Source organism: Pan troglodytes, chromosome 2 (assembly GCF_028858775.2).
Source record: "Pan troglodytes isolate AG18354 chromosome 2, NHGRI_mPanTro3-v2.0_pri, whole genome shotgun sequence".
Lineage (NCBI taxonomy): Eukaryota > Metazoa > Chordata > Mammalia > Primates > Hominidae > Pan > Pan troglodytes.
This window is the reverse complement of record NC_086015.1, coordinates 70340941-70368778: the sequence shown is the minus strand read 5'-3', so window position 1 is coordinate 70368778 and position 27838 is coordinate 70340941. Positions and strand designations below refer to the sequence as shown.

The 27838-nt window shown below is 48.4% G+C and overlaps 1 protein-coding gene across 6 annotated transcripts in view; it reads left to right on the top strand.

Moving 5' to 3' along the window:
• Positions 1 to 27838, top strand: part of LRIG1 (leucine rich repeats and immunoglobulin like domains 1) — a 122041-nt gene that overhangs the window by 85851 nt on the left and 8352 nt on the right. For 3 of the 6 annotated variants that reach the window (XM_063806893.1, XM_016941464.4, XM_054680765.2), the window contains 8 exons: positions 148 to 291; positions 2193 to 2336; positions 4860 to 5003; positions 7621 to 7764; positions 9835 to 9915; positions 16050 to 16121; positions 16941 to 17012; positions 20898 to 21061. In XM_063806893.1, the coding sequence (XP_063662963.1) occupies positions 2326 to 2336; positions 4860 to 5003; positions 7621 to 7764; positions 9835 to 9915; positions 16050 to 16121; positions 16941 to 17012; positions 20898 to 21061 (688 nt within the window). In that variant the 5' untranslated portion in view covers positions 148 to 291; positions 2193 to 2325. Of the gene's footprint in view, positions 1 to 147; positions 292 to 2192; positions 2337 to 4859; positions 5004 to 7620; positions 7765 to 9268; positions 9361 to 9834; positions 9916 to 10245; positions 10265 to 14703; positions 14752 to 16049; positions 16122 to 16940; positions 17013 to 20897; positions 21062 to 27838 lie in introns of those variants that run through there. The other 3 variants (XM_054680768.2, XM_054680767.2, XM_054680766.2) reach the window with 3 other exon arrangements.

The window sequence follows — 27838 nt, the reverse complement described above, 5'->3', positions numbered from 1 at the left end:
TGTGGCTGATAAACATCTCACTGGAAACCTGTCCCTCTGGTGTCTTAACTCATCTTCCCAACTCAGACCCAGAGAGGTCTGGTGTCTGTAATGAAATGAGGAAGGCCTTTGACCAACCACCACATTTTCTTTTCTGAATCATTCCAGCAACCTGGCAGGCAATCGGATTGGCACCCTGGAGTTGGGAGCATTTGATGGTCTGTCACGGTCGCTGCTAACTCTTCGCCTGAGCAAAAACAGGATCACCCAGCTTCCTGTAAGAGCATTCAAGCTACCCAGGCTGACACAACTGTGAGTACAGAAACCTACACTTTAATTAAGGCTAGCCAAACTTTATGGAGGCCAGATTTCCCCAAGGACCTCGTACCAAACGCCACCCTTTCCTTGCTCCATTTGGTAAAGCTCTCCGTAAATTACCATTAATGGCAGCACCTCATAAAAGCAAATTCGGAGCTGGGTCTGGTGCTGTGGCTGCTTCAGGTTGCTGAGAAAGACATCCACTGAGGTCGCTTTTCTTCCCTGATGTTTTCCAAAATGGAATCAGGAATCCTGCTGCTTAGCTGATGCTGGCTAATGCTGAGGCTGCATGGGTTTGGGTTCTTATTTATCTTAGATGTTTTTCTGTATTTTTTTAAGATACCCATAAAATCTGTACCTTGGACATGGTGGTGTCCGACACTTCTTGAACAGTTTGAGAGGAAGTTAGTGTAGCTGGAGTTAGTAAGCAAAAGACAAGCCTTTGTCTTCATATCTTTAATCTTACAAGGTAGTTGATTTATTATTATTATTATTATTTATTTATTATTATTTTTTTTGCGACAGTCTCGCTCTGTCCCCCAGGTGGGGTGCAGTGGTGTGATCTCAGCTCACTGGAAGCTCCGCCTTCCAGGTTCACACCATTCTCCTGCCTCAGCCTCCAGAGCAGCTGGGACTACAGGCACCCACCACCATGCCTGGCTAATTTTTTGTATTTTTAGTAGAGATGGGGTTTCACCGTGTTAGCCAGGATGGTCTCGATCTCCTGACCTCGTGATCCGCCTGCCTTGGCCTCCCAAAGTGCTGGGATTACAGGCATGAGCCACCGCACCCGGCCGATTTATTATTTTTGTAAACAATTTAATTGTTTAGTTTACTGATGGAAGGCTGAGTACCCTTCTAGAAGGCAGAGTTTTAGATTCAAGAAAAGCTCTGTTAACCAGAGCCTGACGAAGGACTTTTTTCCCTGATTTTTTTTTTCCTGTGCCCTCTTTTTAGCAGAAGAGTGTATTTCAGGAAAATAAGACAGTATTGGAAATTTTGTTTCAACAAAACAAAGTAATTGTCGAGGGCCAGGTTGGCGGCACGACGGGGTGTGCCTGGCTCTCATCCTACCTGGGTTTCACCTCCCCTGGGTGGGGAGTCCTAGACTTTGCCATTTTCAGTCTGTGGAGAAGGTCTCAGTGATTCCTGAGAAGGTTTGTGTGGGGCAGCATCATGAGACACTGCAGAAATATTTGGGGAAAACCAAGGGCTTTCTGGCTGCTCTGCCTCCCCTTCCCGCAGGGTTGCTAATGGATCTGGCCCACCCAGATTCCTGACATCTTTTGGTGAACTGAGGCTTTGTCATACTGGGGCTAGAAGCCAAGTGTATATGACTTGTGGGGTGTCTCTCCCCCATCTCCCCCTGCCCCTATGTGCAGTAACTTCTCTCCATAGTGGAGATGCTGTGAAATGCCCCCAGTGGAAAGTGTTATTGCCATTTGATACCTAGTGGTTTGGTTTTTCCTGGGTTGAGGCATGTGGTGTGGATTTCTGTTGCTGAGCTCAGAGATACCTCACATAAGACATTCACCCCTTGAGTCATACCCACGTCCTCACTGCAGAGTCACAGATGGCACTGGTGCTACTGGGGGAGGAGACGTGAGCACACACGCGTTCTCTTCTGTGCAGCTGTGGGCCAGCCTCGGAGCTGGCTGTGGAGAGCTGGCCTCACTCACCCCTCTTTCCTGCACTAGATGTGGTCAGGTGGCAGCATCAGTGCCTGCATGGCAGCCGAGACACATGGTGGGCTCCCCTACACATCCTGGCTTCCCAGGGATCCCTGCACTGGGATTTCTCCTCTGGCTTGGAAACTTAGCCAGGACTGCCTCAGAATGGTTGTGGGTGGGATATGCACATAGGACACTCTGACCCTGCTGGCTTCATCTCTTTAGGGACCTCAATCGGAATAGGATTCGGCTGATAGAGGGCCTCACCTTCCAGGGGCTCAACAGCTTGGAGGTGCTGAAGCTTCAGCGAAACAACATCAGCAAACTGACAGATGGGGCCTTCTGGGGACTGTCCAAGATGCATGTGCTGTAAGTGCGGACCAGGGTACTGGCATTGCTAAGGATTGCTGTGTGGTGTGGTGTGATGTGGCGTGTGTGTGTGTGTGTGTGTGCATGTGCGCACCAACACCAACATTGCTGTGTGTTGTTGGGTGTGTGCACGTGTGCACGTGCGCGCCCACACCAGCATTCAGATGTGCACTGGGCATGGAGTGGGGCACCAGTGCCCAGCCCCTCTCTCCTGAAGGATTCTTCAAGACTTCAGCCGGACCCAGCCCCCCTTCCCTTTGCAGCTTCACCTGGGCCCAACTCAGTGTCTTGGGGACCGGGCCAAACCTGAGGGTATTTTCCTAGCAGATTGGGAAATCCACTGAAATCCACTTGGGGGAAGTTTCAGCGGATTGAGTCAGATAAGTTGGTTGATGGAGATGGAGTTTGGGGGCCATTCTGCCAGGACTGCTTTCCGCAGCTTGCATCCACTGCCCCCGCCCCTGCTTCCTCGGTGAACGTGGGGCTGTGGAACAGACCCCTCCTCACATCCTCTCCACTCCTGACCACAGGAAGTTCCTTCTCTCCCCTTCTGGGTTTGACAGTCTTTCTTGAGGTGCAGGTGGGCCAAAAATGTAGAGCTCATCTTAGGAGGTTTATTTCTGTCTTGTGGGCTAATCAAGACACTGGGTGCAGATGTTTAACTTTTATCAAGGGAGCAGTCTCTTCAGCCAGATGTGTACAGCAGCAGAAGGGGCTTGCCTGCACGGTAACGTGAAACAGCAGGGCAGCATACAGAAAAGGCTTTTTAAACGTTGAAAGCCTTTTTAAACGTTAATATTTATTTTTAATCAAAAGTAATTCGACTGTATAGTTAAATAAAATCAGATAGTAAAGAAAAGCCATCACTGCCCACCCCAGCCTCCCCCGCCACCACCCCCTCATTCTCTCTTCACCCCAGTTCTTCTCCCAAGAGGCAAGCACTTCGAAGCCTTTCTCTTTTTCGTTTTTCTGTTTTTAGCTTTGCTGGTTGTTCCTTCCAAGTTGCGATTTCCTCCTTGAGAGTCAATGATTTAACTTGCTCATGTCCGCCCCTTCTTCTTCCAGTCTGGGCAAATTATATCATGACTCGAATGTCCTTTACTGGTTTTCTTGGCAATGGAAACGAGCTAGGCCCAGGTCCATCCACATGTTGTGCTGTCACTCTGATAACCGTCTCTGCATGACCAGCCCTCCCTACTCTGTGAACAGTGAGGATGTTTCCTGCCACTGGGCTTCTTGCTCTACCCATTCTCCACCCTTTGTTTTACATATTCAAAAACGTTTCACTTGACCTCCTTAGGCATGTCATTTTGGACTTGGAAGTCCAAGGTGGTCATGTGCTGGGTAGACTGAAGTTAAAAGAGAATTCTCAGAGGAAAATGGGGTTAGCACCTACCATTTGGTTTTTATGTTGAACAGATTTGTATAAATTGAGACTGATGAGCTGCCTTAGAGGTTATTTATACATTAAGTGCTTACCTTTTGAGCAGTAGCGGAAAGAAAGATGGAAAAAAGCAAAACTCAGTTACCCAAAGCCCTTGTAATATTGGACACGGAGCAAAACTCGGGTTACGGACTTTTGTTGAAGAGGCGGTTGCCTGGGCTGGCACTGTCCTTCCTGGCACATGCTGTGTTGGGAAGTGGGGTGTTAGCACACTTACACGGTGGGCCTGAGAGCTCAGGCCTAGAGCTGCACTGAATCCTGATGTACCCTTGTTTCCTTCTTATAGTGACCCCGTGGAGTCAGTGCTCTTGGATATCTCCATGTTAATAGATGTGCAGGTTTATTCAGCCAGCAAGCTGCAAAATTAGGATTTAAATCCAGGTAGTCTGACGCCAGAGCTAAAGCGGGTCTCCTAGCACAGTGGCACAGAGTCCAGCCTTTGGTAGGCAGACCCAGGGTTGAATTAATTCTAGCCCCTTCCCTACTGGCTAAGCTGTGTAAAGTCTTAGACAGGTTACCTGGCTTCTCTCAGCAGCACATTCCTCATGTGTGAGATGCGGGTGATAATAAGAGCCGCCTCCTATTCGCTCTCCTTTCTGTTCCTTTAATGGGCTTTGCCCTTGCCTGGAACTCCTATGCCCGTTTGTTGGCCTGGGTCACTTTTTGTTTTGTTTTTGGTAGAGATGGGGTTTCGCTATATTGCCCGTGCTGGTCTCGAACTCCCGAGCTCAAGCGATCCTCCTTCTTCGGCCTCCCCAAGTACTGGATGGGCATGAGCCGCCACACCCAGCCCTGGTTCACTTTTACTCAGCCAAAAAAGTCACTTCTAGGAAGCTCCCTCTTGCCCTATGAACACTCGAGTCGGCCTTGGCATGTGCTGTCATCCATTTTGATTTGCCTGTCTTCTCCCAGCCCCTACTCACATGCACATGTGTGCGACTAGACTCCACAGTTCTCTCGTGCACTGTTCTAGCCTTGATGTGACCGCAGTGTCAGGTACAGCGTGGCTGCTCATTTGCTGTCTGTCCAGTGAAGGGAGTGAAAGCTCCTCTTCATCCTGTGCATGGCTGTCGTTGCAGGCACCTGGAGTACAACAGCCTGGTAGAAGTGAACAGCGGCTCGCTCTACGGCCTCACGGCCCTGCATCAGCTCCACCTCAGCAACAATTCCATCGCTCGCATTCACCGCAAGGGCTGGAGCTTCTGCCAGAAGCTGCATGAGTTGTAAGTGTCCTCGGCTCTGGGCTGTGGCAGTGTTTTTAGACACTGCTTGGAGGTGAAAGTGCTAGGCCTGGTTCGTTCCACCACACAGTGGCCTCGGGGAGGGCTCAGAGACAGGCCAGTAGCCCTGTTCCCAAACCAGCCAGGCCCAGAGTGGAACCCTCAGCGATTTGAGCCCAAGTCCCTTCCTGATCTCCCCTTCACTTCCTCTGCATTTGGATTAGCAGGGGCTCCAGGAGTAGCAGCTAGGTCTCTGCAGGGAGCCTTGGCCCCCAAGGTCCTGTTGGGTTTGGAGACAGTTCCAGGGGTAGAAAATTCCTGGGGAAGGGCAGCTATGGCAGAGTGCTGACAGGAGCCATTTTGAGAGTGACTGTGGGTTAATGGCCACACCAAATAGCATGTGCTTCTTCAGTGAGGGGGTCATTTGGGCTCAAACAGAGACAGTGAAACGCTGACTGTGGATGAATTTGTGTCCTCGGAGTCGCCACCTTCCTTCCTGTAGATGAGCTGCCCAGGTTCTTGGCCCCTTCCCTTTCTCTGTTTTGCATCGCAGTGGCCTGCTGGCAGAGGCTCCTGTGCAGTCGTGTGCGTGCTTAGTTCAGAGATGTGTGGTGTGGTCCTCTTGCTCCTTTTGGAGATTTCCAGACAGGGGTCCCAGGTTGAGACTGAGAACTGAGCTTGTCTTGCCCAAAGTTCTGAGATTAGTAGTGACAGACTGTCACCTGGGTAGCGATGGGCAGTGGCCCTGGCCACCCCATCATGTCAGGGTGTGGTTATTCGACAGTGAACGCAGCATTCCTAAGGACTCCGAGAACATCTTTACAAGTCTATAGTTTGTGTTTTCACTGTTCTTTCCATTTGATATGCTCCAGTTTAGTCTACTACGTTTCTTTATTTTTCACAAGAGTTGGGTGGGTTTTTGTTTTGTTTTGTTTTTTTCTTCCTTTTCTAGGCTTGGCTGTTGGAAAAAATTCACCCACTGAAGTGAATGATTGTTAAGAGTGCCAAGCCTCACTCTGTCCTGTCTCTCTCTTGACCTCACCAGGCAGACTCAAGGGGATGCGTGAATCTAATGTGGATTCTTGCAGCTGGTGTTTGTGTCTGGTCTTCTGTGTTCTCCTCTCTCTCCCTGTCCTTCCTTCCCTCCTCCTCCCCCCCTCCCCCCACCACACACACACACACACACACACACACACACACACACACACACTGACTTGGAGTTTATATTTTGGTGACTCCATCATTATCTAATGCAAAACACAGTGGTCCTGCCTCTTTCCTAACTTTTCTTGGATTCTGTGAGTGTTAACCCTTTGGTTTCAGCTTCCTACGCTTCAGGGCCTGCAGTTGTGCATTCCATGTGGTGCTGGATGGCTCCTTTCAGGCTCTGTAGTCAAGCTGTGACCCCACCAGGGGACTCCTGGTTTTGTTGGTCAGGGCTGGGAGGTGTGGGAAGCAAGAGAGGTCTTTTAAGTCCCCGAAGCCTGAGCCAGTCCAATTCTTAAAGTGAGGGGCCATCCTCTGACTCACCAGTGTATCGTGGCCCCAGGGATGGCATGCTGTCTTCTGCGGGGTCCGGGATCCCCTCTCTGGCTGGTGGAAAGCATGAAGCCCTCTAGAAGGGGCAGCAAAGATCACAGAAGTGCGCTTGAGCAGTCCTAGCAGTTTGCACCATATCCAGGTAACCTCAGAGGCAGATTTGGGATTGCTTCCCAGCATGTGTTTCCCACCCCTCCTTTAAGCTAAATTCTTTAATTGCAGGTGAGGATATAATTTTGATCTCCTGCCAGGTCTGTTTAACTGACAGACACCCTGACTTATTTGTCCAGGAAGGAAAGAATGCTGCTCCTAGCCGCCTTTAAAAGCTCATTAATCTTCTCTGAGTTTATTTTCCATCTTCCTGCCCCTGCCCCAGCCCCAATTTTTCAACGATAGATGACCAGTATGTCACGTAAGCAACCCAGAGGTGCAGGAGTGCTGGGAGGAAGCTTTGATTCTGAGGTTCGGGCAAAGCATGTGCTTTTACTGCCTGCAGTAGGGGATCATGCTCTGAGGTCCACGTGGATGGGGGCAGGGAGGCCTGAGCAGGAGCCTCCTGCCCTGGGGGAGTTGCCCCACTAAGGCATGAGGCACAGGTGTGGTTGTCCCACGCAGGGGCTAGTGGTGCCCTCTGCTGGCAGATGCAGGGAGTGTGACTGGGGCTCCCTGGCTTGCTGCGGGGTCATCTCCAGAATCCCAGGCTTCTGCTATGAGAGAGGTCTTTTGTAGCCTGAATCAGGAGCTGCCTTGGACAGCATGAAGGCGCTGGAGCTTGAGAGTTGTTGTGTGTCATGACCTTGTGTGTAGTCTTCACAGTTTAACAGCCACCCTGGCCCCTGTGACCTATGCACCCATTCTGCGAGTCAGACTAGTGTGTTGGGCACTGATGAGTTTCTAGCTGCATGGCCACTTTTACCCCCAGGATTCTGTGGGTGTGGGTGTGTGTGTGCGCGCACACACGTGCGTGTGCATCTGTGTCATTTCCCACTGAAACCCAGCTGACTGTGGCCCGATTTCTGGTGGGGTGGGGTTGGGGGGCAACCACACTAGATGGTGACATTGCTGCCCTCCCTTTCCTCAGGGTCCTGTCCTTCAACAACCTGACACGGCTGGACGAGGAGAGCCTGGCCGAGCTGAGCAGCCTGAGTGTCCTGCGTCTCAGCCACAATTCCATCAGCCACATTGCGGAGGGTGCCTTCAAGGGACTCAGGAGCCTGCGAGTCTTGTACGTCTCCCATTACTGACAGGATAAAGGGGTCCCCAGTGGGGAGAGCAGAATAGAGCAAACCATCTGCTTTGTTGAACTCCATTTGCGTTGGCTTCGAGTCAGAATTGGATCCAAAGCTGGCTTGCTCTATGTGCAGAGTCTCAAACTTTTATGTAATCAACTGAAAAAGAACTGGTTAAGCAGAAAAATCTCTCATTCCCCCAGGATGGTGCCTAGAGAGGGATGGCAGCTCCTAAAAAGTAGTTGTTCTCAAGCAGTGATGCCCACGTTGTGCTGGACAGGATGCTGGCTCCTAGTGTTGGAAAAAGCTTCCCCACGCTGAGCGCCTGGTGCAGCCTCCAGTTCGGCAGCCGTGGGTCAGTCTTTCCCATCTTGAGTCTTCAGCTGCAACTTCCAAGTCCTGAATATTTTTTCTCTAAACCATGGGAATACTGCAGTGCATCTCTCGTCCGAGCATTTGAACTTCTTCAGCATAACCTGTACCAAGATGCCTCCTTTCCAGAAGCAGCACTTAGGGAATCCTGTGTCTCTCCTTGTACCTCGTCGGGGGTCAGTTAACAAAGTGGAGGTGCTAATGCCATTTCCCTTGAAGTCCCTAATTAGATGGGGTTGGCAAAAGTGGCTGCAGGATGCTTTTCTGAGGCTTGTATGAAACTTTTTCATGGTTGGCTTCATAGAGCTTCCAAGCAGCTATCAGCATAAAACCCCCAGAGAGGGGCATGCGGGTTTCAGAGGACAGTGGTGGCGGGTTCTAGGGTCTCCTTCTCAGGCGTAATCCACTGCACAGAGAGGGATCTGTTCCAGTGTGACAGGGAGGGAGGCTTTTGCACTTGCACCTGGCAGAGCTGGCTTTAATGTGGAGCCATTGCCAGGGAGTGTGAAAGAGGCCGGAGCCAAGCTATTCAGGCCAGGTCAGCCTGTGAGCCCATACAAGGCCCAAATAACAAGGCTGGGAACATTCAGACTGAGCGGGCCAGAAAGGAGAGAAAATCTTTGGCAGCCAGGGCTAGGAGCAGGGAGACAGGCACACAAAGCCACAGCCCCGGGTCCCTGGTTCCTGGTTTTTTCAGTATGCAGATGATAGGAAGGAACCCATTGAGAGGAGAAGTCCCTTCCAGCAGCAGAATCTCCACTATTTGACCTTCCTGCTGTAACAAGAAAGGTCACCGCCAGCATTTCACTCTTCAGTCTGAGCTGCCCTCTCTGCTGGCAGCATTGATTCCTGCTGCAGCTTCTCACAGGAGACAAGAGTTCCTTTTCTCTCCCTGGCCTGTGTCTGCAAGGGCTCGGGGGGGGAAATTTAGGAACCAAGAACCTTGTGGAAAGTTGGAGAGGGCAGGATGGGGGCCTGGTCGCCAGGTGTGATGTCTCGCCTGGGCACTGTGACCTGCTCCTGGAAGCTGGGAAGCCATTGAGTCATCGGCCATGGGATTTGCATGGTTGGAGGGGCCTGGGCTGAGTTGGCCTCATCCCTCTGATCCTGGTGAGTGGGTCACAAGTCTGACTCAGCACCCAGATGTCCTCCCTGGCTCAGAGTCAGCGCCCTGCAGGCCTTGGGAGGAGATGGGCTCCGGGCTCCAGACCCACTGGCTGGTACAGAGGCGCCCACGGGCCGGCCCTGTGCCGGGTCTCTTTCTTCCACGTGCTTTCTGCAGTTTCTCGGTCACGTCCAGAAAAGGGACTCTGGTTGGTATGAGAGCAGACGGGAACCTTAAGGAACCTTTTGGGTTGATTCTCAGTGCCGGGGCCAGATGTCCGCTCTCTCGGGGCAGAATACAGACTGGGCTGTCTGCACCACCTCCCTTCCCTTGAGCGTGGCCTCCGCAGACAGGGAGGCAGGTGGAGCCCAGGGAAGTTTCTTGTCTAAGGCATGTGTCATCTTGGTTGGAAGGCTGAGAAACAGGGCTTCCCTCCCAGGGCCACGTGTCTCTTCACCCTACGTCCCGGCTGTGTCTCCAGGGTGCATGCACCCAGGGGACTTCAGCTTCCGAGCAGCAGGCTGGGTGAGAGTTTGCTTTCCCTTCACGCCCCGACTGCTCGGTGAGCTGCTTTCTGTCCTCTCCCCAGGGATCTGGACCATAACGAGATTTCGGGCACAATAGAGGACACGAGCGGCGCCTTCTCAGGGCTCGACAGCCTCAGCAAGCTGTGAGTATCCGCCGCACGGAGCTCCGCCGGTGAATGCGTGGGACACACTTCGGTGGGAGATGTTGCTGTGGCGCCCCCCGCGCCTCTCTGCTCTGGGCCCAGGCGGAAGAGGAGCTGGCTTTTGTTTGGGGCAGAGCTTCTTTTGTTTGTGGAGAAGAGTTTGAAGAAGAGAGTGGGGGACACGCCACTCCTTGCTGGCCTGGGTGTTGGGTTCTTGGGGGCTGGCAACCCGGCGTTTGGCGGCTGGTGGAGCTTCACTCACAACTCACATGAAAACTGCTGAATTTGCTGTTGCCCTTTGTACAAAGGAGTCTTGCTCTGTTACTGGGTTTCTCAAAGTTGTGTAAAGGTCAGTAAGGTGTGAGGGCGGTGGGGCTCCTGTCAGTACTTTCGTCATTAACCGTCATCTCAAATAACTACGTCATTTCCAAGGGTCGTAGTAGCAGCTATTTTGAATGTATGGTTTGGGGTCTTTTTCTTTTTTTTTCTAGCTAGCTCCTAGATTTTGCCAGTTAATCTGCCAAGCACCTGTGTGTGTTGTACCTAATGATCTCATGAGGGCAGGCTCTGTTAGGCAACCTCTTTATTAGTTGAGGAAAGAGAAGTGAGGGGATTTTGCCCAAAACTACACAGCTGGCAAGTGGCAGGCTCAGGATTTGCTTGTTTGGCTCCAAAGCCCACGTTCCCTCCCCCTTGGCCCGCCCTGTTTTCTCTGCGTGTAACCAGCACTTTCTGCAGATGCCACCCAAGGACCATGCAGGAAGGGGACGAGGGTCATTATTACTGTTTACTAGCAGCTCGGAGGGAAGATTGGAGGAGGGCAAGACAGAGAAGACGGCCGCCACTCGATTCCCCTAGCCCGTCCCCAGTGACGGGGAGCTCAGCAGAGTGCGAGTGTCAAGTAAATATTTGGAAAGCCCTAGTGGAGCTCGATGATAGAGGAGAGCCTGTGGTAGGGAGAGTCTTTTTATATAGTAGATGCTTCTGATTTGTTTTGAAAAGCGTGGCTTTTTGCACCTTTTATATACGAGGGTCCTGCTTAGGAATAAGCTCTGTTGGCTGCCTGAAGAAGGTACTTCTTGAGCGTCCTGTACTCCAGCATCATGTCGGAGATGCTTATCAGTGATTCTTCTCCTTATTGTCCCTAAAACAATGCTGATTTTCCCCAGCCTTTAACCCATACGTGACCCCTTTTTATCCCATACGGGGCAAACCTGGGAAGAGCCAGAAGTACCGAGTGGGGTGGGGCAGAGGCCTTCTTAGCAAGAAGAGCTCCAGGCCTGGGATGTGGCTGCTGAGGTGTTCAGCACTGGGGCCACCACTCAGCATAAGCCTCCCTGACCTCGGCCATAACCGATTGAAGGGTGAGGGTGGTGAGAGTGGGCAGCACTGCCAGGTTCCTCGTGGGGCGTGTCAGTCCGGAGGAACCTGGAGCTGTTTCCTGGGTGTCATGGCTTCCAGGAGGCTCTGTCTCAATACAGAAGGCCCATGAGGTGTGCCTGGCCCTGGGTCGCCTGGGCTTCCAGTGCTGCATGAGTCCGCCACTGCCTTCCTGAGTGCCCGCCCTCTGTGCCCTGGTGCTTTCTCCTTTGTCCCCCTGCTGGACTAGGCTCAGCACTTCCACCTGAGCCCCAAGAGGTCAGCCCAAGCCCCTGCCTTCCTCACTCACATAATGTTGTTTGTAGTGAGCTGGTCCTGAGACTCCTGGGAACTTGTTAAAATCTAAGCCTCACCCCACCCAGCCACTGAGTCAGCATCTTGGGGCCGGAGACTCTGTGTATGTTTGAAAAAGGGTGAGAGAGAAAGACATGCATCCAAGTGGGGAAGCTGGGACAATAAATAAACAAGAATTCCTTAATATGATTAAATATATGCAATCACTTATTTAAGTGTGATGCTATCATGGTTATGTGGCAAAAGAAAAAAACGAATCATTTTCTTCTTGGATAAAGAAAATGGTATGATGCCTATGATTTGGATTCCATAAACTCCTGCTGGGTTTGAGAACAGGCAGTGGCTAGAGGTAGAGATGAGGTGAGATTGGCACGACTGGAGGAGGATTGGCACTGTGTCACGGGCACTTGGGGTTCAGGATACTACTACGTCTACCTAGCATGGTATGTGCAAATTTCCACATTGAAAGGGAACCGGAGAAGTAAATGCTTCTCATGTGATCCTGGTACACAGGGCTATGTAGAAACTGCTGTGTTTGGCCTATCACAGGTGTTGAGTCGATGTTTGTGAATGAAGGGAGGGACAGAGGAAGAACCCAGTGCCTCTTTGGTCCCCTCCCCACCCGCCTACTCAGAACATTCCAGGAAAGCTCTGTGCTGTGGCCCTGGCTGAGAGAAGACCACAGACAGCACTGTGTTGCTCTGTGGGAGTGGCCCAGTGCCGGCCTGTTAGGATCCACTGAGAAGTGGGGTGCGTGTTAGCACAGAGAAGAGCCGCCCCTCTAGAGCAGCTGATCCGTCCTGTGGGGAGTGCAGCCAGTGCCTGAGTCCCTTCATTTGGTGTGGGTTTGTTTTTGGAGAGCTCAAGGAGCTTGTGTTCAGGGTCTGCCCTAGGATGGGAAGGTAGAGACCCCTGCCTTCGCTGAGTTACTTAAGGACCTTGGGTCCTTCCCACCATGCAAGAGGTCAGACCTAAATTAAAATGTTTTCCAAGAAAGGGAGATGTGAGCAGCAGAGCCATAAACGGCCTCTCTGTGAATTTGGGGTGGATGCTGACCTGCCCTTAATTTTTCCAGCTTATGCACACAGCTGTGTTGGAGAGTTCCTCACACTGGAGCTTCCCAGCAGGGCGAGAATGTTCCTAGACCCCAGCACATGCCTTTCTTCCTAACTTGTCTGGGATTCTTTTGTAGACCCACTCCAGGGCCTGTTTCCAAATGGTTGTGCGGTTCCCGGGCTGGGGCCTGCACGATGGCACAGAGTCAGTACGCAGGAGGGAAGGGAGAATTTCTGGATCCCAAATTACAGGCAGAGGAGCAGTTAGTGACCTGAGTATGCGACTTCCTGCCCAGTGGTTCCAGCTGGCTCCATGGCATTCCTCGGAGGGAGGGGCAGAGTCCCACACAGGGCACATGGGAAGGGGCATGTTTGGGGGATCTTGCAGAGCTGATGTGAGCGCAGCCTCCATCCCTGCCTGTGTGGGGGCCGGGCCTGCAGTGGAACTCATTGTGTGTGTGGGTGGGAAGCGGGGGCTAGTGCACATGTCGCGGCTACTTCCAAGGACGTGAGTACAAGGACCCACGTGAGCATTGCCCCCAGTACCTGCCACTTGATTTGGCAAGCGCTAACCAGGCCTTTGGAGCTGTTGGCTGGGTTGGCCAGGAGATGGATGGGAGGTTTGACAGGTGACTCCCGCAGGTCGCTTTCTGTTCCAGGTTGGTGCTGGGGAGGTCAGGCCAGGTGTCCCTTCTGAAAGGGAGCCCGGCTGTGGTACAGAAATAGTGTCCTCCCAGCCCATAATCCCACCTCTCCTTTCTCCTGGCAGCAGCCTTTTATTAGAGCCATCCCAGTCTGCTGGCTGCAGCTCCCCGTCCCAGCCCCATATGTCTGCTGGGGGAAGGTAAGGACCCTGCCTAATCTACCAACAAGATGATTAGCCCCTGCATAGTTGAGAATTTGAGAATTTATTTTATTGCTATTGTCACCGTTAAAAATAACAGCCTGCCCTCATTGTAAAACAGGTCAATGTGACTAATATTTAATGGATGAAATAAAGCGCAGCTTTTTCCTGGATCTCATTTACAGGAGATTTCACTAAACAGTTCAGTGCGTTTTTACTGGGACCTGGGGCACAGTGCCTGGGCGGGGGGATCTGAGTAAGAGTAGAAGTTGGCAGTGCTCTCTGAAGCGCTCAGGGTGCAGTGCCCCATGAGCTGTTACTTGCTGGCGAGTTTTGTGGTTAAAGAGCCTAAGTTAGCATGGCCATCAGCTTTTCTGTGTGTTTGGTTTATTTGTTTTAAAATAAAAGTTTCAGACTGAAGAGAGGTGTGGAAACGCTTTCAGAATGCGACTGTTTTCACATTCATGCAGACGGCCTGAAAGAAAGAAAACGCAGAGGGTCTCTGGCCCGTTTGCCCCTTCACCGTCCGGAGGCAGGAAACAGAGCTGGCTTTGTCTGAGGGCTGAGCTTGCAGTTAGTGCTGGGGTCAACCTGAATGGTGGCCCCCAGGGAGGGAGTCTGTTTCTGATGAAACGGAGGGTCAGGCAGCCCCTGTGGAGTGGCTGCCCTGGAAGCTGGCCACACGGACTGGTGGTGCCTCCCTCTGGCTCTGCTGTGAGCCTGTGTTTCCAGGAGGCAGCCTCCTGGTACCTGCCCAAGCGGTTCCCAGGAGGCCTGTTGCAGTCAGGAAGAAGCAGCGGCCCGTGTGGTGGGCAGGTCCCAGGCTGCCCTGCCATCTTTGGTTTGCTTCAGGGCTTATATTTCCTTTCTTTTCCTCCTTTCAGGAAGGGGCTGGGGCTTCTTGTTTTCCCTTATGGGTCCCAGTCTTAATGCAGGCTGAAGGTGGAGCTGGCTTCTAGTCCGGTCTCTTCCCCGATGCTAGGTGAGATCCTGGACCAAGAGTCCCCTTCCCAGTAGGGGGCTGGGCCAGATGGGCTTTCTCCAGGGGCTTCCTCTCCTGCCCACCTGCACCCCATTGCCTTGGACAGACCTTTGACGCTGAGAATCACCAGGAGTTGGCTCCCAGCAATCGGTATTCTTAGCAAGCCTGTTAGATCCTGGTGTACCTTAAGATTGACAAGTCCACGAAGCTGATGGTCAGCACTGCCTTCGGTTGTTCCCTGGTAGTCTCCTGTGCCATCTGGATTAGAGGGAATGCCTTTGGTGGGTTCTCATCAGAGAACATGATAACGGGGAGGGGAAAACTCGATTCTCTTCATTCCCAGTGTCCACCCTAGGGGCTCCCCTGCAGAGAGACAAGCTTCCCTTTAGATCACACAGTGTGGTGGAGGAGGCACTCATTTCTTCCATGTGTTCTGCAGGGGCGCAGACTTTGGTTTCTGGGAGAACTCTTAACAGTTACTGCTAAGGCTGGGATCAGAGTTGCCTGGAGGCAGGTACCCCTTTTTATGAGCAGGCAGTCCAGGAAGGGGACAGGCACTAGCGATAACGTTGGAGGTTGGCCCACTGACATCATGTAACGTCTGGGGTCTGGCTTAAGAGCCAAAGCACTGGGGCATCTCCTGCAGGCCCTGAGGGGTCCCTCTCGTAGGCAGGGACACAGCTCACCATAGCTGTGTGCTGGCTGCCAGGACATCTCAGGTGCAGAGAGCTGTGGAGCCAGCTTGATGGATGCCTATTTTACTGTCCTCTTCTTGCCTCTTTTGGGAAACTTTATTCCCAGAATGCTCTTTTCAGAAGTGGGTGGCAGTTTGGGGGTTTTTGTTTGTTTTTTGTTTGAGACAACATCCCGCTATGTTGCCCAGGCTGGAGTGCAGTGGCGCAATCATGGCTCACTGCAGCCTCCACCTCCTGGGCTCAAGCAATCCTCCCACCTCAGCCTTCTAAGTAGCTACGACTACTGGTGCGTGTCTCCATGCCCGGATAATTTTTTAGTTTTTGTAGAGACAAGGTCGCCCTATGTTGTCCAGGTCTCAAACTCTTGGGCTCAAGTGATCCTCCTGCCTCAACCTCCCAAAGTGCTGGGATTACAGGTGTGAGCCACCATGCCCAGTCATGGTCGGCAGTTTTAATTCCGAAGATTTTTCTTTCCTTTTGACTCAGCTTCCTCTCACTGAAACCATAATCAGTCTCATCTCTCCATCACTAAACTTCACCACCCAAGGGTTGGTGGTCCTTGGAGAGAGACTGGGCCAGACAAGGTGATTTCTGCCTAACACTGGGAGGGGCCTTTTTAGGCCAGACGGCACATGCAATTCCAGCCTGTCATCACTATTAAATTCTAATAAAGATAAAAGTATTTCATTTCAGAAAGGGGAAGGCCTGTGTGCCTCAAACCCGTATTCTCAGCGCAGGTCAGCTTTCCACCTGCCCCTCACTGGACAGACTTATCAGGTAGCACTACCTTAATTGTGTGTTTTCTTTTTCTTTTTCTTTCTCTCAACCCTTCCTGTTTCGCTCTCCTTCCCCGGCCTTAATTTCTGGATGTTTGGAAACTACAGGACTCTGTTTGGAAACAAGATCAAGTCTGTGGCTAAGAGAGCATTCTCGGGGCTGGAAGGCCTGGAGCACCTGTGAGTATCTCACCAGCCCTGCCCTGAGGCACAGCCTGCCGAATGCGGCTGCCGGGGAGTTCTGCTAGCAATTTAATCGCATCTTTGTAAACTGAGAAACAGGCTATTTGGAAACACCAGCTGCTTCCTTCTCATTATGTCAGCTTCAACTTTGGCCTTTATGTTGCCTATGCCAGGAACAGTTACAGAACATATGGCCAGTGGATGTGCTCCCAGTTAATTCAGTTGGTATTTGGATAAATACCCTCCCCACTCCTGCTGCGCAGCCTAAGCCCTGCACTGGCTCCTTCATGGACCCCTGGCCTCATTGCCTCTTCCACCAACGCGCTTCCTCCTGGCCAAGCCTGTTGCCTCCATTAAAGCAGCTTAACAATGCAGAGTAGGTGCTGGGCTGAACCAGTTTGGTGTGGTTGCTTCTGAGACCCTGGGAGGAAGGGGACAGAGCCACCCGAGACAGTCATGCTGTTGCCATCTGGGGAGGATGCCTCATGTATGTGATTCTTAGTTTGTTTCCTCTTTGAATCAAGTTTGACTCTAACTCTGTTGGGAAAGGTTTTGCCTTGCTGAGCAGGCCTCAGCCCAGCTTTGATGGTGCCCTAAGGCTGGCTTGGCTCCTGAGTCATTCTGTGGGCTTGTGTTGCGATTTGGGAAACAACAGCCACCTATAGTAGTTAGGACACAGGTCTGGCTGGTCCCTGTGGGTCATTAGGACACAGGTCTGGCTAGTCCCTGTGGGTCATCTGTGAAACCAGGACTGTCCTGAAAACCCCTCAGGTGTACCTAGGGTTTCTTTGCATAAGTATGTATGTTCTGTTTCAGGAACCTTGGAGGGAATGCGATCAGATCTGTCCAGTTTGATGCCTTTGTGAAGATGAAGAATCTTAAAGAGCTGTAAGTATCTGGATTCCCTGGGTCTGATTAATGGTAGTGGAGACTTTCAGAGTAAGAAGCTTCTGCAATTGCATTATGCTCACTTGTTAAAAGTTCACATGGTACATATTTTGGATTTTGTGGGCCACAGAGTCTCTGTCATGACTACTTGATTGCATCATTGCAGCAGAAAGCAGCCATAGACATTACATAAGCAGGTGGGTGTGGCTATGTGCCCATAAAGTCACATTGACAGAAGCAGGCAGTCGGGCCGCAGGCTGAAGCTTGCTAACCACTATTCTAGGCAATGTGAAATATACTCTCCTCTATAAAGTGGATAATCACCCCTTTAATTATGTCAGGGCCAAGTTTTCATCTTTTGGGCTTGCTTACAATAAAGGCCTGTGTTGAGAGGGGCTACTTCAGAGCCTGGTGGGCTGTGAGCAAGGCAGAGCTCTGGAGGGGATGGGATGCTTAGGGGTGCAGTGGTGTCTGCCCATACCATTTCCAAGCTTTCTGGGCACGGTTCACAGGTGGTGGTGCTGCCACTGTGGACTTGGACTGTGGGCTCTTGGGGGACAAGGTTGGAAAAGCTTCCCTGTATCCTACTCTGGCAGGGGAGCTAGTCTAGGTCCTCAGGTGTAACACCCAAGTTTCCTTTCTGTTTTTTTTTTAGCTAGACATGAATCTGATTCTACAGCCAGTAAGTTCTAGCCATGATATCAGTTCCCTGAAGGGGTAACTTTTGGTTCCTAGAAGTGCTGACAGAATGGCAGATGCCACAGGACAGTCATCTTTGTGCCCTGACCTCATCCTCATTCCCCGAAGCCACTCTTGATGAACCCTCGGGGCAGGGAGGCTGGGACTGGGGAAATGAAGTGCATTCCCCGTAGCTGGGAACTGAAGCGGGCTGGGTGACACCAGACTGAGTGAGGAGGGAAGGTGGCCTGGGCACTTGCCCTGTGATGTTCAGCATGCTGTGAGCCTCAGGCCTGCTGAATAGATACCGTCCTTGCAAGGGTTGGATCTTGGAGCAGGTGTCTGTGATGGGTTCATGGAGCTCAGGGCTCTGCAGACAGCTGCTCCGTGCCCAGGGCCTTCCCTCTTCCAGCCTCAGCAGCTCTGCCTCCATCTGTTGGGTGAGACAGAACATACAGAAAGGATTCCGTGGCTCTCCTTCCAGAGCAGGGGAGGAGATGATTCCAGACCACCGTGAAAGGCTGGACTCAGAGGTGGACTCGCAGTAAAGCAAGTGGAATGAAACATTGGTTGTAGAAGACAAGCGGTGGGGCACAGGAGCATTCACTGTGGAATTCTTTCACCTTTTCTTTGAAACTTTCAGATATGATGTCAGGAGTGAAAAATACCTGATTCAATTTAAACGGGAAGAAGGTATTTTGAGAGAATGAGGGAGGAGGATAAGATTTTCCTTGGGAAGTTGGGAGGAACTGGACCCTTCCAGAAGCTTGGACCTCCAGCGTGCTTCTGCATGGTTCTGGAGGCTCAGCCTCGGTCTCCTGCCTGGGTTTCCCATCGTTGCTGCATATACCTAGCTGGAGCCGGCCCTGTGCCCAGTCCTCAGATGAGAGAAATGGTTAATTCCACTTGGTCGTCTTCTTCTCCATCAGATCAAGTCAGGTTGTACTGTGCACTTAGTCATCCTCTGGGTAAATTTCCACAAGTGATGATTAGAAACACACTTTGAGTTGGAATCATGAAAATGCACCACGTGAGCCAGCAAAGCCCTGGGATGGCTGCAGAAGGCAGTAGAGCCGATGGCGCTGTGCTCTCCACAGGTGGAAGAAGGGCGGCAGGAGCCTGCAGAGCCTAGGGGTTGGAATCCTCGCTACTGCCTGGCCCCAGGCCCTCCCCATGTATCCTCTCAGTCCTAACTTGCTGTTTAGGAACATGCTGTCTCCACCCTGAGTACCCACTGTCTTCCTGGAGTCTGGCCTCCTGTCTGAGGTGGGTTTCATGGTGGAAGAAGTAGGAAATCCTCAAAGGCGTTAGCCCCACACATCCAGGGTGTGTGTAGGATGAGGCTTAACCCTTTCTACATGTGTCTGATCAAAGATAAATGTCAAATTTGTTTTCCCGTTTGTTCCTGTGGTTCAAATGGAATATGTCCTTGTGTCCTGCACAAATGCTTAACGTCACACAGGGATGGCCCAGCCTTCTCTCCTAGGCTTTCGTGAACAGTGCCCAGGCTGTTCTGCCTGACTGCACGGAAGTGCCCTCTTGCTGGGGAGCTGGAGGTGCTTCTGACAGCGGAGAGTTCTCCATCCAGGCTGAGTTCCCCCCATGCCTGGCGCAGCCAGCCCTGACCCCCATGCAGGGTGCACTCCTGGGAGCTGCCCTCCCCAAACACTGCATGGGAATTGACCATTTCCTCAGGGATGGCCGTTACAGCCCTTCTGCCACCTGCAGTGACTCCACAGTAGGACAGCCCTCCAGATAGCTCTCAGCAGAACGCTACCTGCCCGTGAAATAAAAATGCAAACTCTCATGCTGATTTTAAGATCTAATATGGGCCAGCATCCCAGTTACAATGGCCTTGAGATAAGTTATTTCTGTTTTTGGAAAAGCACTTTCCAAAATTGTAATTATTTTAATAAGATGCCCAACTCATCTAGGGGTGATGGGGAACATGAGGAAGAGTGGATTTTACTTAATTTAGCCTTGGGTCATCTGCTTACATTTCATTCTTCCTTGCTGTGACAGTTTCTCTGCTCATTAGAAATCTGGAGAGAAATAGAAGAAAATGGAAGGCCAGTCCATTTGGTTGCTTTGTTGATGTCTGAGGACAGTGGTGGGTGGAGAAGGCAGCCAAAGTCGTGCTCTTGGCCTGCATGATGTTTTTGGAATTTCTGCGCATACCTGTGCCTCCTGTTTGTCACCATGTACCAGAGACAGTGTATTGCAGGGAAGCCTGTGTGCTCTCTTTCCCAGTCTTCCCTTATCGTGGGCCAGCCATCATTCTTTAGCTCACAGCTCTGAGGTCTTCCAGGAACAAGGCAGCTAGACTCTTGGTTGACTTATCTTCAAGTGACTCCTCAGGAAGGAATGTCCGCTGAGATGGCGATTCCGATTTCTGTTTAAAAAGCTTATCCTTAGTTGCTGAGAAATGAAAAAGAAAATATTCTCTGTTTTGGTTGGAGCCCCACAAAGCTAAAGTTGTGCATTCTCATGCTCCCTGGGCAGTGGCAATTAACTAACAAGCACTATTTAGGGAGCAGAGCCGAATTCTGCCGGCCCCCTGAAGAATACTGGTGCAAAGATCAAGGCACAAACAAGAGGGTGGCACAGTGACGGGGCTTATTACATTTGGAAGTAAGAAAACATGCAGCTTTGCCAAATGGAAAAGGAACAGCCATGAGGCAAAAGAGCCCTCCTCGGAACTTGTTGCAGAATTTGGATCAAAGTCTCAGGCCGAGTTTGGAAGCTCCAAGTAGTTTATCAGGAAAGTGGGAAAAACCAGAGGGGGGACGGTGGCAGCATAGCACTGTTGGATGTATCAGAGGTCAGGAGAGGTCAGAAGGCAGCCCAGGGTCACACAGGAACAGTGTCTGCCCCAGAACATGGCATGGATAAGCTCCACATTGCTGCTGCTCCAGTTGCGGTCCTTGGGTCAGCAGCCCCAGCATGATACGTGAACTTGTTAGCAGAGTCATGGGTTCCACTCCTGACCCACCCAATCAGCAACTGCATTTTTTCAAAATCTCCCGGTGGGTTATATGCACTGCCCTGGGAAATTGGAGAGGAAGTGTGAGAAAAACCATTTCCCCCTTCCAGCTTGCTGATGTTCACTTGAGAAGCTGATTGGAGGCGACTGATCATTGTGTGTGTGAAGGGAGTGTCCCTCCTTTGCGGCTGCACCTGAAGCATCCACTGTTGTGTTTCTTTCAGCCATATCAGCAGCGACAGCTTCCTGTGTGACTGCCAGCTGAAGTGGCTGCCCCCGTGGCTAATTGGCAGGATGCTGCAGGCCTTTGTGACAGCCACCTGTGCCCACCCAGAATCACTGAAGGGTCAGAGCATTTTCTCTGTGCCACCAGAGAGTTTCGTGTGCGGTAAGACTGTCTTTGTAACTTTTTTTCTCCTTCATGAAAGGCAAGGAAGCCAGGAGGTACTCTTCATTATGGGAGTAATTCCTGTGATGAGAGTAAACCCCAGCCCGTGGTTACAGATCAGCTGCTGGATGCAATTTATTTCTTGCTGAAACCACACACAGTATTTACCGTAGAGTTGCCTCATTATGTGGTTCTTGGAGGACATGCATTTAATCAGAAGGGAGTATAAGTTGGTTCAGTTACAAATCAGAATAATCAGTTACAGGAAGATAGTTCTGTTGTTTCAGAAGGGCTCTGGTGCCCGGGTTTAGCTGCGAATTTACTCAGCGTACGAGGCTGGGGTTTTAATGTGTGTTTCTTTCCAACCCCAAGAATGAAAGGTTAAATACAGGAAGAACAAGTCTCAGGAGAACAGTTGCTGTAGTAAAAATAATTCCTTGATGTTGACTTGTACTCTTGCTGTTTCTCCAAACCACTGAAATCTGCACTTGCAGCTTTACATTCTTTTTGCCTTCTGATTCCTGGAGCGTAGCTCTTGCCATCTTTTTGACTGGGAGTCGGGATCCAAGTTTGGTTGCAGAGAGCACAGAAAATGCTGAACAGCTGAAAACACACACGCAGGCTAGCTCAGACAGGATTGACACAGGCTCACGGTCAGGAAGACATGGTCAAAAAATGAGATGAATTTTGAGTTTTTCCTGTTTGCTTGCTCTAAGCAGGAGCAAGAGTGGGATTCCCAGGCCTGACTGGAACTGCTGGGCAGGTGTTAAGTCCCTCCTGCCTTTTGTGCTCACTGGTCTCCCTTGAGCCTTGAGATCCCTGCTGTGAGGATCCTAACCAGGAACTCACCCATCCATATGGCAACCCTTGTGGGCCACTTCTGTCTCCTACTTTCTGGCCGTAGCAATAGCCATTGTGCCTGCTGGAGTAGCCAGTGTGCCTGCTGGAGGCAAGATGTGTGTGCCCTCTCCATGCATCCACCCCTACCTTCACCATCACCACTTTTGAGAACAGGCCTGCTGAACTTCCTCTGGATCCAGACCAGGGACATGTCTTAAACCCACTGTGAACATGGCAGCAGCTCTCCAAACTGAGCTTTTCATACCGATCTGTCTTATGGAGCCTTCTGTGTGGAATCTAATGCTCGCACAGCTCCATTATCCAGGCACAAAATGGCTGTATAATCCATTGTTCATTGGCCCATTGTCATCAAGTCCTTGACCCTTAAATTGTTTATAGACCTCCCGCAAATAAAGCTTTCCATCGCTCCCTCCCCTTTCCTGCCATAGGGCAGGCTTTCCCTCTGGGTGAGCCAGGTAGGACTTTGGTAAGTTCACCTAGCCCCCAGCCTGTGGCCCTGGCATATTCTGGATTGCAAGAGTTGTTTATTTCACATCTGTCATCCCCACCCCCACATTTTAGCTCAAGCTTCCCCCCCTCTAAAAACGTCAGGTGTTAATGGGAATCATGAAAACACTTGGCAGACGATCAAGGTTTCAGGCTTTATGGGAGTCTCCCACTCCTTTTTTAAAAACGGAAACATAAGCACTCCACATCCACTAGGACAGCTAGAATCCAAAACTCAGATAATAACAAGTGTTGCTGAGGATAGGGAGAACCCTCCTACACTGCTGGTGGGAGTGTAAACTGGGGCAGCCACTTTGGAAAACAGTCTCGGCAGTTCCTCAGTTCAACATCCAGTTACGACATGACCTGGCAGTTCCACTCTTGGGTGTATACCTAAGAGAAATGAATGTATATGTTCACACAGAAACTTCTTCATGAATGTTCATAGCAGCATTATTCATAATGGCCAAAATATGGGCACAACCCAGGTATCAGTGGATGACTGGATAAACAAAAGGTGGTATAGCCATACAATGGAATATTCATTAGGCTGTGAAAGGAATCAGTAGTCCTGCAACATGAATGAACTTTGACAATGTCATGCTAAGTGGAAGAAGTCAACCACAAAAGACCGTTAGATTATATGATTCCATTCATAGAAATGTCCAGAATGGGGAAATCTCTGGAGGTAGAGATTAGGTTAGTAGTAGTTTAAGGATGGGGAGGGATGGAAAGAGAGGGGTAATAGCTAAAATGTACAGCATTTCTTTTTGAAGTGATGAAAATGTTGTAAAATTGACTGTTGTGATGGTTGCCCATATTGGTGAGTATACTAAAAACCATTGAATTGTATACTTTAGATGAGTGAGTTGTAGTGTAGATGAAGTATTCTCAATAAAGCTGCTTTTAAAAAGAAATATAATTTATATATCATAAAAATTTACTCCTTTAAAATATATAAATTGATGGTTTTTATAATAGTCACAACTGTGTAACCATCACTATTATCTAATTTTAGAACATTTTTATCACCACTAGAAGGATCCCCATACCATTAGTAATCACTCCCTATTCTCTGCCCCCAGGCCCTTGATAGCACTAATCTCATTGTGTCTCTATCATTTGCCTATTCTGGGCATTTAAAATAAATGGAACCATACAGTATACGGTCTCTTGTAACTGGCTTTTCTCACTTAGCATAATTTTTAAGCATGTATCAGTACTTCATTCCTGTTTTTAATGGCTGAACAAATGGGTTTACATTTTATTTATCCATTTATCAGATGATGGACATTAGATTGCCCCCACTTTTTGGCTATTATGAATAATGCTGCTATGAATATTCATATACAGGGTTTTGTGTGATTCTCTTGGGTACAAACCTAGGAATGGAATTGCTGGGTCATACGCTAACTCTGTGCTCAACTTTTTTGAGGGACTGCCAAACTGTTTTCCAAAGTGGCTTCATGATTTTACATGCCCATCACCAATGCATGAGAATTCTAATTTCTCTCCATTTTTGCTAGCATGTGTTATTAACTGTCTTTTTTATTTTGGATGTACTCGTGAGTGTAAAATAGAGTCTCATGGTGGTTTTGATTTGCACTTCCCTAATGATTAATGATGTTAGGCATGTTTTCACCTGCTTATTGGACATACATATATATATATCTTCTTTGGAAAAACAGCTATTTAAATCATTTGCCAGTATTCATTTGTCTTTTCATTGTTTAGTTGTAAAGTTCTTTATGTATTCTGGATATGAGACCTTCATAAGATACATGTTGTGCCAATATTTTCTCCCAGTCTGAGGGAGGGCTATTTTTCATTTTCTTGATAGTTGAAATGCAAAAGTTTTTCATTTTGATGAAGTTCAATATCTCTATTTTTTCTTTTATTACGTATGCTTTTGATGTCATATCAAAGAAACTATTTGCCTGAGATAAGGTCACAAAGATTTCCTCCTTTATTTTCTTCTAAGAGTTTTATAACCTTAGTGTTACAAAGCCCTCTGATTTTATTCTTTTTCAAAATTGTTTTGACTATTATGGATCCCTTGCCATTTCCCTACAATTTTTTGGATCAGCTTGTGAATTTCTGCAGTAAAGGAAAGTGGGATGTGGGTTGCATTGAATCTATAGACTAATGTGAGAAGTACTGCCATCTTAACAGTATTAATTAAGTCTTCCCAATCCATGAAGATGGGCTGTCCACCCTTTTTTCTTAGCTTCTTAAAAATTTCTTTCAATCATGTTTTGTCACTTTCAGTGTACACATCTTCACCTACTGTTAAAGGTATTTCTGTTTTTATTCTTTTTGCTATTGTAAATGAAATTCTTAATTTCACTTTTGGATTTTCAAAAATGAAATATTTATTGCAAGTATACAGAAATGTAATTGAATTTTGTATCTTGATCTTGTATCCTGCACATATGTTGACATCATTTATTCTAAGTTTTTCAGTAAATTTCTTAGGATTTTCTTTATATGTGATCATCATGTCATTTGCAAAAAGGTAGTTTCACTTCTTCATTTCCAGTCTGGGTGGCTTTCATTTCTTTCTCTAGCCTATTGCACTGGCTAGAAGCTCTAATACAAAGAAGAGTGAATTTGTGAGAGTTTTGGTGGGAAATCATGAGACATCCACCTAAAAGTCCTAATTTGGCTCCATCTAACTTCTTTTTAGTTATTATCTTTAAAAATCTTTAAAGGGCACCCAATTTTCTTCAATTAATAATGTAAAAAATACTGCACTGATATGTCCCAGGACCCTCAGTTCTTTAGGGATGGACTAAATGGCTGGTATCATCACTCAGGAGAGTTTCAAACTTGATGGAGGTTATGTTGAGAAATAAAGTTTATAATTCGGTTTTCCATGAACTTTTTGAAGTCCCCTCATAGTGTTGTTGAAGTCTTCTGTTTCCTTGATCTTCTGACTAGTTCTATCCGTTGTTGAAAGTGGGGTATTGAAGTGTACAAACTATTATTGTTGCACTATTTCTTCCTTTAATCTGGTCAGATTTTATGTTTTGTGGCGCTCCATTAGGTATATATGTATTTATCATTTTTACGTGTTTCTGATGCATTGACCCTTTTACATTATAAAATATTATTCTGTCTCTGTAGTAAAAACTCCTGTCTTAAAGCCTATTTTGTCTGTTAGTAGTATGGACACTTTAGTTCTCTTTTGGTGACTGCTTATTTGTATCTTTGAATCCACACTGTGTCTCTTGTAGGCTATAGCTGGATCATAGTTTTTTTTATCCATTATGGTAATCTTTGCCTTTTGATTGGAGTGTTTAATTCATTTTCCTTTAATGCATTTACTAATAAGATAGAGTTTGCCCCTTATTTCTTCTCTGTGTCCTATCTTTTTGTTTCATTGTTTTTCCAATACTGACTAGTTTTTTTATTGAAAAGATATTTTCTGGTATACTATTTTAATTCCCTGTTTTTTAAATACACAGGTATTTTTTAGTTATTTTCTTAGTTTTGCCCATAGGAATTAAAATTAACATCTTACAACATTCTAGTTCAAATAAATAATGAAATTAACTTCAGTAATATGCAAAAATTATGTTCCTATTAAGATCCAGTTTTATTCCTTTGTGTTACTGTTGTCGTACACATTACATTTTCATTAAGCCCATCAACACAGCCTTATAATTACTGGTTTATGTAGTTGTCTTTTAAATCAGGAGACGCGAGTTACAAAAATACACGTATCCTGTGTGTTGTATTACCTGTGTAGTTACCTTTAATGGGATTTTTTATTTCTTGGTGTGGATTGGAGTTGCTATATGATGTCCTTTCATTTCAGCCATACTAAATACTCTCCTGGATTTCTTGTGGGGCAGGTCTGATAACAGTCAACTTGCTTTGTGTGTGTTTAAAATAAAAACATCGGAATGTTTTAATTTCCCCTTCATTTTTGAAGGATAGGTTTTTTAATACATAGAATTCATAGTTGAACGTTTTTCTTTCAGTAATTTGAGTATCTTCCTACTGCCTTCTGTTCTCTGTGGGTTCTGGTAAGAAATCAGCCGTTAATAATAATGAAGATCCCTTGAATGTGATGAGTTGCTCCTCTTTTGCGTTTTCAAGATTCTTTGTCTTTGGCACCTGACAGCTTGACTATGATGCATCTGCGTTTGGATCTTTGAATTTACTCTACTTGGAAGTTCATTAAGATTCTTGGATGTGTGGCTGCACATTTTTCATCAAATTTGGGGCCATTGTTTTGCAGATACTTTTTCTCTTCCTTTTTCTTTCTTCTCCTTCTTGGACTCCCATGATTTGTATGTTGTTGTGCTTGATGCTGTCCCACAAGTCTCTGTGGTTCTGTTCATTTTACCTCATTCTTTTTTCTTTGTTTCTCAGACTAGATAATCTCAGTTGACTGTCTCAAGTTCCCTGCCCCCTCCTTCTGCCAGCTCAGTTCTGCTGTCAAGCCCCTCTAGTGAATTTTTCATTTCAGTTATTGTACTTCTAAATTTCAAAATTTCTGCTTGGTTCATATCTATAATTTCTCTTTATTGCTATAAAATTTTCTCATACTTTATCCTTTTTTTTTTTTTTTTTTTTTTTTTGGAGACAAGAGTCTTGCTCTGTCACCCAGGCTGGAGGGCAGTGGCGTGATCTTGGCTCACTGCAAGCTCCGCCTCCTGGGTTCATGCCATTCTCCTGCCTCGGCCTCCCTAGTAGCTGGGACTACAGGCACCCGCCACCACACCCGGCTAATTTTTTTTTTTTTTTTGTATTTTTAGTAGAGACAGGGTTTCACCATGTTAGCCAGGATGGTCTTGATCTCCTGACCTCATGATCCTCCTGCCTCAGCCTCCCAAAGTGCTGGGATTACAGGTGTGAGCCACCCCACCTGGCCACTATCCTTCGATTTTTTTAAGACATGGTTTCCTTGAGGTGTTTGAATATGCCTATAATTGCCGATTTAAAAAGTTTATTTAGTGAGTCTAAGTCTGGGTTCCCTCAGAGACAGTTTCTGTTGACTGCTTTTTTTCCTGTTTGAGTGTTTCATAATATTTTGTTGAAAATTGGGCATTTAAAATAAAATAATGTGGCAACTCTGGAAATTGGATATTCCCTTTCTCCTCCCCCAGGATTTGCTGCTGTTGCTGTTTATTGTTACAGCTTGCCTAGTGACTTTTCCTGGACAAAGGCTATATAAAGTCCGTCCGCTTAAGTCCCTGCTTGTTTAGTTTAGTGGTTAGCTAATGGTTGGACAGAGAAGTCACCACAACCACTGTCTCCTATCCTTTACCGACGGCTTGTGTGTTTGTGTTGGGGTGTGCCATCACTTCCTATTTGTGTAGACAGTCATGCTCAGCCACAGGTGAGGAATGAGGACCCCCTCAGGTCTTTCCTGGGTGTGCACATGGCCTTGCACCTGCATGTGGCTGTCTAGATCCCCAG